This window comes from Dreissena polymorpha, chromosome 11 (assembly GCF_020536995.1).
Source record: "Dreissena polymorpha isolate Duluth1 chromosome 11, UMN_Dpol_1.0, whole genome shotgun sequence".
Classification (NCBI taxonomy): Eukaryota; Metazoa; Mollusca; class Bivalvia; order Myida; family Dreissenidae; genus Dreissena; species Dreissena polymorpha.
This window is the reverse complement of record NC_068365.1, coordinates 44,940,012-44,951,836: the sequence shown is the minus strand read 5'-3', so window position 1 is coordinate 44,951,836 and position 11,825 is coordinate 44,940,012. Positions and strand designations below refer to the sequence as shown.

At 38.5% G+C, this 11,825-nt stretch overlaps 2 protein-coding genes across 2 annotated transcripts; both read left to right on the top strand.

Moving 5' to 3' along the window:
- Positions 1-1,401: 1,401 nt before the first annotated feature.
- On the top strand, positions 1,402-3,366 carry LOC127849804 (uncharacterized). Its single transcript, XM_052382556.1, has one exon. It carries the CDS (start codon positions 1,402-1,404, stop codon positions 3,364-3,366), a length of 1,965 nt encoding a protein of 654 aa, XP_052238516.1.
- A 4,925-nt stretch (positions 3,367-8,291) lies between these two features.
- Positions 8,292-10,738, top strand: LOC127851676 (uncharacterized). The gene is made up of 2 exons (XM_052385498.1): positions 8,292-8,450; positions 8,752-10,738. The coding sequence occupies exon 2, from the start codon at positions 9,011-9,013 to the stop codon at positions 10,577-10,579; it is 1,569 nt and encodes a 522-aa protein (XP_052241458.1). The 5' UTR covers positions 8,292-8,450; positions 8,752-9,010; the 3' UTR covers positions 10,580-10,738.
- The last annotated feature ends 1,087 nt before the right edge of the window (positions 10,739-11,825 follow it).

Below are 11,825 nucleotides of genomic sequence, written 5' to 3'. Positions count from 1 at the left end.
TAAAAGATTCCAATGACTGTATGGCAGTGCTTATATAGATTGCTTTGCATGCTTTTTAGAATACTTAGTTCTTGCAGGTCAGTGAGATAGCTAGAAGCATCGCAACACAGACGGAATGCACACTAGTGAAGGAAGAGTGTGCACTTCCTTTTTTTAACAAGACACTTGTGCATATACCCTTATCCACCTGCTATTCGTATTTTCTTGAGAACACACTAGTTGAACTTGAAGAGACATCGCCTCTGCTCATTGACAGAGATACTCAGACCACTGAAAGTGGTGGATTTTGTAAGTCAGATGAGACACAGTGTAGCAATACCTTATTAGCAAATGTCTTTCTGGAAAATGTGATCTCGGCCACTACTGAACGTGTTGTTGAGTATAAAAATCAGCATACCCAGTATTATGATGATGATGTTACCACTACTTTCCTTGCATGTGATTCATTTACACAGACTCTTATAACTAACTAACACTAACTAACTCACAACTAACTTCCTAGCAACAATATAAATAAGTGAAACTCCAGAAGCTGCAGCAGTATTGCATTTCTATCAAGTAAAAATGGCAGCACAGGTAACTAATCAGGATGTGTTAAACTTTCAAAAAACGCATGGTACAAGTAATTGTGTTGAATTTTTAATTGTTTCTAATAAACTGTGTAACGAACAACCATCACATAGGGCATACGAACTATCGGTTCAGAAACTGGCTGTAGAGGCCAAGAATGTGAAGAGGTCTGCCATCAGATCGGGTGATTCCAGATATGAAGTTTTTTTGAATGAATGCTATGTTTTTCCTAAACATGATAGCCGAAAATGCATCCCAAAAGTGACTAGCTCAGAAAATTTAGACATAAACTGTTCTTTCAGAGAAATTAAGAGAAAATCACTTGAACTGTGTGATGAAAAGCAACAGCTGGTACATGAAGTGAGTCACTTAAAAGACAAAGTAGCAGGTGCTGAGGTTAAGTTAGATGTAAATGAGCAAAAGTTGCATACTTGTAAAAAGCAATTAAAAAGAACTGCAGCACGAGAAAAATATAATGCAACAAAAGTAAGAATTTTAGAGACAAATGCAAATGGAGAATGTTGCGCTGAAAGTAGACATAGAATAGCATTTTTAGAAAACCAGCTGCAGGAAAAGGAAAAGGAAATTGCTGATTTGCATGAAAATGTTCAGTGTTTACAGGACTTACTCAATGACAATAAACTAAACATTGGCCAGGTTGAATTATTTGATGAACAAAGTAAAACATACACAAGTAAACTGAAACAGTGTGTATACGAGATGTTACAACTACAAGTCAGTGCATCGAAAGTGTCTTCTGTTATTAAAACTGTGTTAAGTTTAGTTGATTTGACAGCAAATAAATTACCTTGTAGGTCTACAGTGTTGGAGATGAGTCTTCAGAGACTATACATTGCTCAGGTACAGATATGTGAAGTGTTCTCAAAAGACACAAGTACAGTACTGTTGACAGACGAAACATCAAAGTTTTCATCCAAATTCATGGGATATGAAGCGGCAGACTCTAATGGCAATTTATGGGTATTGGGACTTAGAGATATAGAAACAAAGTCTGCGTCAGACACACTGAAAGTCTTCAAACAGATACTGCAAGATCTTGATGAGAAAAGCTCTGAAGAAGGCAGTGAAACTTCACGAAAGATAGTAAGCCATATTGTTGCCACTATGTCAGACCGAGCCGCAACTGAAGTTAAATTCAACAGTCTTCTGTATGACTTCAGAAAAGAAGTACTACCTCTAACTTGCCAGAATTACGATCAATTCAGTGAAGCTGAGAAATCCGCTTTGGAAAGCATGTGCAACTTCTTCTGTGGCCTTCATTCACTAGTGAATTTTGCTGAGGCATCCAGGTCTAGTATTAAAGAAACTGAAGTTAAAATATTTGATGGGGAAACACCTTCTTACAGCAAGAGAGATTTTGATTCTGATCCAGGGGTATGCCGTTTAGTTCGCACTGCTTCAAAGGCCTTTGGAGTTGGGTCAGGAGGAGATGAAAAAAGCGGGTGCCAAGGCCATTTTAAAACATTTGCATCAGAGTTCTTACAGGAACATGGAATGCGTAATGTGCCATTAAAGTGTTACAGGGGAACTAGGTTTAACATACTATTTTCAAATGCAGCTGCTGTGTTCTTCCTCCAGCCAGTAATGAAGGACTTCTTAGAAAAGTTTGGTGCTAGCAACAAATTGTTACAATCTGTGTTGTTTGATCTGAAAACACCCGAGTTTGTTGCTGGAGTAAAGGCATTAGGCTTGATAAGCAAACTCGTGACATGTCCATTGTGGACTTTATTAGAAGATAAAGATATCTCGATAACTGATATGAATGTGAAGTATCTTCAGCTTGTCACATTTCTTGATGACTCCTCCAAAAATATCCAGTCATTTATGAATGGAGAACTTCTTGTTTTTGGTGATAATACATACATTGAAAAAGATGAAATTTACAATTCCCTTGTGACTTCGGACCAGTATGACAACATCGTCGAGGTATTTCTGCAGGTGTTACTTCCAACCTTGTGTACAGTCAGTAAAAAACTCTTTGTAGACCATTTACCTGGAGGGAAGTTAACTGGACTCTCTGATGAAATGAAAGATAAAGTTAAGAATGCTCCAAAAACATCATGTTATGCTGAAAGCGTCTTTGGACAGCTGGATCATCTGTTGCGCACAAAACCCAATATGAGTACACTTGCTGCAGAAGCTTGCATCATGTTCTTAAATAATAAAACTGTTGACTGGTTGAACTCGAGAAATGAAAAAGAAAAACATGAGTTGATTAAGAAGGCTTCAAAATCCGTGAAAACAATGCGCCAGAATTATAAACGCAGGTTGAATGAAATTGAAGAGCAAAGGAGAATTACAGTTGCCGAACAGATTCGTAAAAAAGAAGCTGCGAGACAGGAAAAACTTAGACAGCAAGAAGAATACACAAAGGAAATAATCAATTATGGTTTATGGCAAAGTGATTCAGAGGTTGACAATATGCTGTTGTCATACAAGAAAGATGGTGATAAAATAAAAGCTCTAAAAGCACAGCTTAGATTTAGGAAAAATGTCCTGCATCAAATTCCAAGTGACAAGTCAAAGTTTAATTTCTCCAAAAAAGGCAAAGACTTTACTGTTAATGAATTAACTGCAAATCTGAAAGAGCTTGTGACACAGGCTATTGTGGCAGATGATGATAGTCAGAAGCACATCTTGGTAGGGAAAAGAGTGAGGCACCGATTTATTAAAGATGGCCAGTCCGAGTGGTACACAGGGAAAGTAATTTCACAGGTATTTGCATGCAGATGTTGTCTGACAAACCCTTTTAACTTATCTTCCAAGCACTTCTAACCCATCTTACTAATGTATTTATAACAGATTGGCAGCTGTTAAATCAATGTATTTTACATCGTAAAATTGTTAACATACAGCAGTATGGTTGCCGTGGCGCAATGGGTATGGTGTCCGCCTAGCGATCAGGAGGTCATGGGTTCAATCCCCACTGTGGGAGCATTTCTTTAGATCTCCCCCATAGACACCAATTACTGGTTCTAGTACCAGAAAACTGACTCGAGAGCATTTCAAATAACCCGTAGGCTTTCGATGCAATCAAGCTAAAATAAATATGTTTAAACATACATACATCGGTATAACTTCCGAATATTATACATTATGCATTTCAACCTAAGCAGAGCATAAATTTCAACCAATAAAATACATGCATTCATGTAAGATTTGTAAGCATCTTTGCTGTGTAAAAACAGTAAAGATGTTACTTTTCACATAATAAATGTTTTTAATTGTTCATTATATATGATTTCACTTTTTACAGGTCCCTTCTTTCCCAGACTGGTTCAACATTATGTACGATGGGGATGAGGCCATATACACATATCACCATCTAGATGCTGATGTTGACAAGGCTGATATGCAGATCCTCATATAAAATTAAGGTATACCAGATGTACAATTTTGAACAAGCTGACAATGTTTTGAAACCAAGCATTACCAACCCATCAGCCGTGAACTGTGTTATGAAGCTGACCTGGTGTCAATTTTTTGTTGGTAAAAATACATTTCTGTGTATTTTTTTTCCTGAAATTCATCCAAGATTGTGGTAGAACCTTGTTGGAATTATTCCACTGAAACAAATTGAGGTCTTAAAAACAAACTTTTAACAGAAGACTGAGATTATCTAGAGTATGTACATGAGTTGGCAGAAATTGGCAGAAAATTTTGAATTTGTCAGATTTTTAAAATCGATTTTCTCCATTACTAATAAAGATATATTGATAAAATAAGCACCAAATTGCTGCATTTTTCAATAGCTTTAGTTTGATATATGACACCCTATACTCCTGTAAATTTTTTGAAAATGTCCGACGTCACTAATAATGTATTTCGGCAATACTTAGACGTTTCTTTTCATGTGACTTTTTGTTTGGGACAATGAACTTCAATCGGGATATTCATTTTTGACGACACGGACGAGTTACCTTTCGTACTGCAGGTCGTAATTAAAAATAAAATAGAGAATGTATAATGTTAACAATGATCCAGCGTGTCAGAAAGCGTACTGTGTTAAACGTAGAGTACATATGGATTAAGAGTGAAACATGTAAGCATGGTCAAAACTTATTTGACCACGCCGTCAAAAACAACAACGGGTCAGATTGTCTATACTGGCGTAATTATAAGGAATGGATATGAGCAGGAATGGATATGAGCCTCGCTCTGTGAAAATGGGATTTAGTTCATGTGCGTAAAGTGTCTTCTCAGATTAGCTTGTGCAGTCTAATGATTCGTCATGGACTTTAACTTAGGTTGGTTTAATATCATCATGTAGCGGTTGTATTTTTTAATTTGCATTATTACAGGCTGTCAAGTGACCTTTTTTCAAAAAGTAGGAAAAAATAGGAACTACTTTTGCAAGAAAAGTAGGACAAAAGTAGGAAAAAGTAGGAACTTTTCCCTCAAAAGTAGGAATACATAATACTTATTTTTTAGACACAGGTCCAGGAAACATAGCTTGAAACAGAGCAGGAGTGCCATCACATGTTCTGTATGGATACCCACTTGAAGCTACCCTAAGGGCCCAGAAGATTTCAGCCTTTTGTACCTGTTCCTTGTGTGATGGATGTACTTGCATACAGATAGATTTATCCCCACAACCCTGAGAGCTGCTTGGCTTTTGGGCACTTCCAAACAAACGCTTTTGTGAATTATCATGCATGTATTTCACGTTTTCCTTGTGTTTTTATCCATCTGCATGACTTATAAGTTGCTTAGCAGCAGAATTACTACAAGATGGACTTCATTCAGACAGTACAATATCTTGCAAACTCATTGCCGGTATCTATCTTGCACCATGATCCCAGTGTTTTTCCACTGTTGTCCAACTTCTCCATCCATGAAGGGTTAAACTTTGTTTTCCCACTAGGAATTTTAGCACTTATAGTGTATCTATGATAATTAAGTTTCAAGCAAAGCTACCCTGATAAAGAAGTATACATGTAATTAGACGCTGTTCATTTTGGTGTATCATCAAATAAGTGGTTAGAGGTCTTCTGTGTATCGATATAAAAATGGTAATTATATCGTGCATGTTATATCCTTAAGCAGAAGACCAAATTTATTTAGTGATACACCAACTTGTTGTACAAGATTAATACTAGTTTATAAAGCAGTGTAAATGCTCTGCTACAGCTACATTGTAAAACCTTTAAATTGACAATAGGGTGCAGTTATAATGACTTAAGTTACATTTAAAATGACTGGTCATTGCAGAGCAGATTATGCAACTGGAGATAGGACCTTATCACCTGACATCTTTTATGACAGCATTGATTGGGCAATGAAACAGTTGCACTACATTGTTTATTCCAGTTTCAAATAATGGCTTTTACATTATTGATGACTTTGCGGGAGTGTAATAATGCCGTTTAATAATTTTAATACTTCGCTTTAACACCTTGAAGTTACCTCACTAGCTATGGCATCATTAGACAAGAATTGTGTTTGTCCGAAACACAATGCCCACTATTGCGCAGCTTTGAAATAAAATTTCAATATATCATTTGGCAGGTTTAGAAATTATCTCTCTTTTAAAGCTTATTACTTCCCTTGGATTGTATTTTTTTTATCTTTTGACCTTGAAGGATGACCTTCACCTTTCACCAATCAAAATGTGCAGCTTCATGAGATACACATGCATGCCAAATATCAAGTTGCTATCTTCAATATTGCAAAAGTTATGGCCCATATTAAAGTTTTCGGACGGACACACACACACAGACAGACAGACAAACGGACTGACAGTACAACTGCAATATGCCACCCTACCGGGAGCATAAAAATGTATCAGGGCATTTAGGCTCTGTGCATTTATCTTTAATTACTAAACATGATGTACCTATGATATCAATAGAACATCATATCCGTTGTCATGTAATACAGAATTTATTACATTATATTTGTAAATGATGAAAACTCGGCAAAGCATCAGTTTTATCTTTTTTCCAATAACTTGTGTAATAAATTCCATATTACATAACCACTCATACAATACATGTATCTCTATATCTCTACATTCCAAACAGCAATATCATGTAAACATGCATAAGGTTTGGTCAAATTGTTGTCAATGGAAACAAAATAAAACTGGAATAAACAATGGGTTCCCTCAGCTCTTGCATCACTGGGAACTGTGTAAGGTAGTGAAGTCTGCAGTGTACAAATGCTAAGGAAGTAAACAAGGCACTATTGTTACTTCAAAAAAAAACTTGTCAATAATTTTAAAAGTTACATAAGAAATAAATATTTATGCTCCTGAAGAGGTGCTAGCAGACAGTCAGCATGGGTTGTCAGGTCTCATCTAGATGAATGCACATTAACAGGGATACAGTCATGCCATAGATTCATTCATCCTGCAAGTTTACTAAATAAACTCTTTAAAAAAAAAAAATTCTCCATTGAAAATGAAAAAGTAGGAATAGTAGGAAGATTTGGTAAAAAAATAGGAAAAAGTAGGATCCTGATGAAAAAGTAGGAAATAGTAGGAAAAAGTAGGAAAAAGTATGACCGCTTGACAGCCTGTTATTAGTGTTATTCAATGTGTAATTGTGCAAAAGATACATGTCAACTCGTACTGCAACTTTTACATGTAGTATTTCAGCCCTATAGCAGGGGCTACGCGAGATCTTCCCCGCAGCCCAGATGAAAGGCTGCGTATTTCACTGCCCAACCTGTGCTCCGGCGCATCAAATTAGTGGGCATAAACACTACCTATGAGAGACGCGAGGCCTTCCATGCACTGATGAGAAAGTTGATGTCCATTCCATTTCTGCCTGGAACTCATATTCCGCGTGCATTCAGCAGGTACAATTAATGTTTCCAACATGTATACACGTTCTACTATATATAATAATTGGACAGTAAATAAACTTTTCATTCTTAAATAATTGTACTAACACATGCTTTTATTAATCCAGGTTGGCTGAACGAGCGACAACAATGGAGACGGGAGCGGTGTTTGACTACATTAAGTCAACCTGGCTGGAGATAGCAGTTTGGGTGCCGGAAGAGTGGTCCGTGTACCGGCAGACTGTGCGGATGAACAACGACACAGAAGGTTTGTGATGCATTCAGTCTGTATGAATGTTCACTAAAGACATTCTATACATAGATGGTGACGTCATTACATTATTGTCACCTGGTTTGGGGAATTTTGCTTCCGCCAAAGTAGTTCTGCGTAGGAAGGAAAATGTTAATAATGAAAGAAAATCGTTTTTTAGGGTGTGTTTAAAACGGAATATTGTTTAAAGAAATGTTATTTCATTATGTTTAAATGTGATTTTGAATCTCTATTAAGAATGATAGCGATTATCAGAAGCACGATTACCTGAACTACTTTCGCTTTCACTTTTCACTCGTTAAAGAAGTGCTACCACAATTACTTTCGCGTTAGTACACAGGTCAGTAAGACCGGTGTCGCGTGAGCATTGCAAGACCGTGAGGCAGTTAAGATATACAGGAAGACAACAGGTTTTGCGCATGCGCAGTTTGATGTAAACATGTTCGTGAGGAATGCAAGACCGTATCCTTGTATTATATCAACGATTCTTACCCTATTTTATGATTATTGCAAATGGTGAATGATTTAGATGCTGAAAGTACACTCAAAACCCCCGACCAAGATCGTCACGATTTGTACTCGTTAGTTTTCTTATTGCGTGAACACAAAAATAACATTGTTATTATAATGTAAGCAGTGTAGTGGAAAGTAGATTTCCACTAATAGTTGGTGCGTTGTAACCCCACAGTTGGATTGGCTCGTACTTTATCCCAGGATTGATGTTATTCTGGGTAGTCAAGCTGTTGTCCTCGCAGAGGTTGGACGTGCCTACTAACGAAGAGTAATTCGTGTCGCATTTATGGTAAGGGCCTATTGTAATGAAGAATTAGGTTAGGGAAATACTTTATTGGTGGCAGCGGTGATTTTTTAAATCCATTCCAAAACAGAATTTACCAGAATTTGAGTATTTTCTGTGGGTAATTTTTCCCGCCGTTTTTGATAACCACCTATTTCTGGAATTTTGTTTGGCCAAACCATACGACTAGTTGGTGTGTTTTGCCTCTAGTAGGTCACAGTTTTTTTGTGTTGGTAGTGGTTCTTTATGAATTCAGACCAACAGAGGTTATTCTTCCTGTTTATACATTATTTAAGCCCAATTACAGCAATATCGGAACTTGGACGAGTCCATTGTTGACAGTGGGCGGGGAAGTATAAAAGAAAGTGTGACCTACGCAGCTTGGCTACCGTCCCTTGTTGTAAGTATATTTCAAATGTATTTATAAAAAATACTCTTGATTATGACAACTAGTGCAGCCCATATCTTGTGTATTTAAATTTACACATATTGGAGGAAACATCTTCATATTTATTTTAGTTGTATTTGTCATCGAATACTTCTGGATTAAATAGTTTCTTGCCAACATGGCCTGTATAAAGCAGCCTGTTAATTGTTTGACAGAAGAAGAATTAAGATCAATCCCGGGTATTAGCAGTAGACTGGCATCGACTATTGTTGATGTCAGAAACAGGTTTGGAAACTTAACGGCAGAATCGTTCCAAACATTGACGCGTCAATCACTTTCAGAAAGTCTGACACAGTTGTTAGATTTTACACCCAACAGGCAGCTGGGGAAAGATCGATCCCAACAATCGCCTAATATAACGTTAGGCGCTATTCCTAAGAAAATTATGGGCCCCATACCAGAATCACCTAAAGTCGAGAAACAAGCGGATGGTGATGCCTCAGAGAAGTTGGTTTCAGAAATAGCACAGTGGGAAGACGTCCAGGAGGTCCTATCGACTGCTAAAAAACTAGTTGCAGCCAAAAAACAAGGTGACTGCAGCGCATTTAGCGAGTTTTTAACAAATGCGCAACAACAACTGCACTTTGTTAAAGACAATCTTCGCCGCCGTGAGGATAGCGACGATGATTTGGAATCCTCATCCGGAATTCCAAAGAGAAAGAATGCACGAGATAAGGTGTACAGGAAGAAGGTTACACACCACACTGTCACAGGAAGGGGTGTGTCATCAGAAGAGGAGGATCAACCGATTCTTCACAGAACGAGTAGTGCTATTGCCTACTCAAACAATCTGCCAGCTAGTAAGCTACCTCAACCAGTACTTGGCAGCGACGGGACTCCGTTTCAAAGAGGGCAGCCATTTTCAAGATCGGCTTTGCGGGATATTCCCAAGAATCTGGTGTATGATGGCAAATCACGGTGGCAATCATTTCACATGAAGTTCGAGCAGTACGCACGGTCTTTTGGGTGGACTGCAGAAGAATGCAAGATGTGCCTATTGCACTGTCTGTCAGGGACAGCACTGGATTATTGCGCCCGAATAATGAAAAGAAATCCTGAAGTGCCATATAGAATTTTGTTAAATAAGCTGGAAGGGAGGTTTGGCGCTGAGCTTGCGGAATCTGCTCAAGCTAAATTTGCCACAGAGATACAAAAGAAAGGCGAAACAATGGAGGACTGGGGAGATCGAGTACAAGCCCTTGCTTCTGAAGCTTTCCGTGACTTACCGGAATCCTTCTGTAATCAGCAAGCCATTGATAGATTTTGTCAAGGCTTAATAGATATTGATGCTGGACATAACACTTTTATGAAAAGACATCATACTATTGAAGCCGCCATGAATGATATTAGGCTGTTTCAGCACTCTAAGGGTGCTATGTTAGGTTGTCGTACTAAAGTTACACAAACAGCTATAGACTATAATGACACAAATGCTTACATATGTTCTGTACAATCACATTCAGACAAAGAATCTATCACTGACTTAAGCACATTGCAGAAAGAATTAATTAAAATAAAAGAACAACTCAATGAATTAGCTGTAGGTCAAAAAAGAAGGCCATGGAGAAACAACAGGACACCATCTAGGTTGAATGAACGGAAATGCTTTGCATGTGATGAAACGGGTCATTTTGTTTCAAATTGTCCTTATAAACAGGAGATTTTAAACTTAAAAGGGTCCAGTTAGAGAGCCAAGGCTGGTCCCAGGTCGAAGTAGGCTCAAATAACTTGATAGATTACTGTAACCTGTATAGTACTGATGAGAAAGGCTGCAAAGCATTTTTGGTCAGTGCAAGTGGTAAACAGCCACGGTCCTTTAAGGAGGATGACGTGGGTTTACAAAGTAAACAGCCGCGGCGGTCCTTTCAGGAGGATGACGTGGGTTTACAAAGTAAACAGCCGCGGTCTTTTAAGGAGGATGACGTGGGTTTCCAAAGTAAACAGCCACGGTCCTTAAAGGAGGATGACGTGGGTTTCCAGGGTAAACAGCCGCGGTCCTTAAAGGAGGATGACGTGGGTTTCCAAAGTAAACAGCCACGGTCCATAAAGGAGGATGACGTGCGTGGGTTTCCAAAGTAAACAGCCGCGGTCCTTGAGGGAGGATGACGTGGGTTTCCAAAGTAAACAGCTGCGGTCCTTTAAGCAGGATGACGTGGGTTTACGGGGTAAACAGCCGCGGTCCTTTAAGCAGGATGACGTGGGTTTGCGTGGTGGTGATTTGCACGGGAGATCAGCATCTTTGGAAGAGAAACCAGAGATAAAAAGGGAACAGCCGAGGTCCTCCCAGAGCGGGGAGGTTGACTTGGGTTCCAAGAGGGACAATTTGCAATACAGTCATAGTAAATCGCAGAGTCAAACAGACATGCAAGGTTCAAGGATTTGGGATCCAGGAGGAAATGATGCTTACACCAATTCAAGACGTTTACATAGCGTTAAGGTTTAGGGGCCGGCCTTCCTTCTTTTTGGGTGGGAAGGAGGATGTAGAAGAAGCAACATATTTTGATAGAATACACTACCCCAAAAGACTAGTTTAAAGAGATCAGTTAAGATCAGTTCTGCGTAATTTTAGTCTGATTTAACAGTCTGTCCAGAATAAGACAGGATGGGGACGAAACTTAATTGTTTTGACACTAGTTAAAAGAGATAACTTCAGATGTGAGTAATTTCAGTCTGAGTTAACGCTTATTCTGTCCAGATTAAGACAGGATCCACAACAATGAAAAGTCTTACTTATTCAGTCTAAGGCTGAAAAGGAAATTAGAAGGACATCAACGAATCCTTCAAGAGAAAGAGGGAGGGAGTGTAGTGGAAAGTAGATTTCCACTAATAGTTGGTGCGTTGTAACCCCACAGTTGGATTGGCTCGTACTTTATCCCAGGATTGATGTTATTCTGGGTAGTCAAGCTGTTGTCCTCGCAGAGGTTGGACGTGCC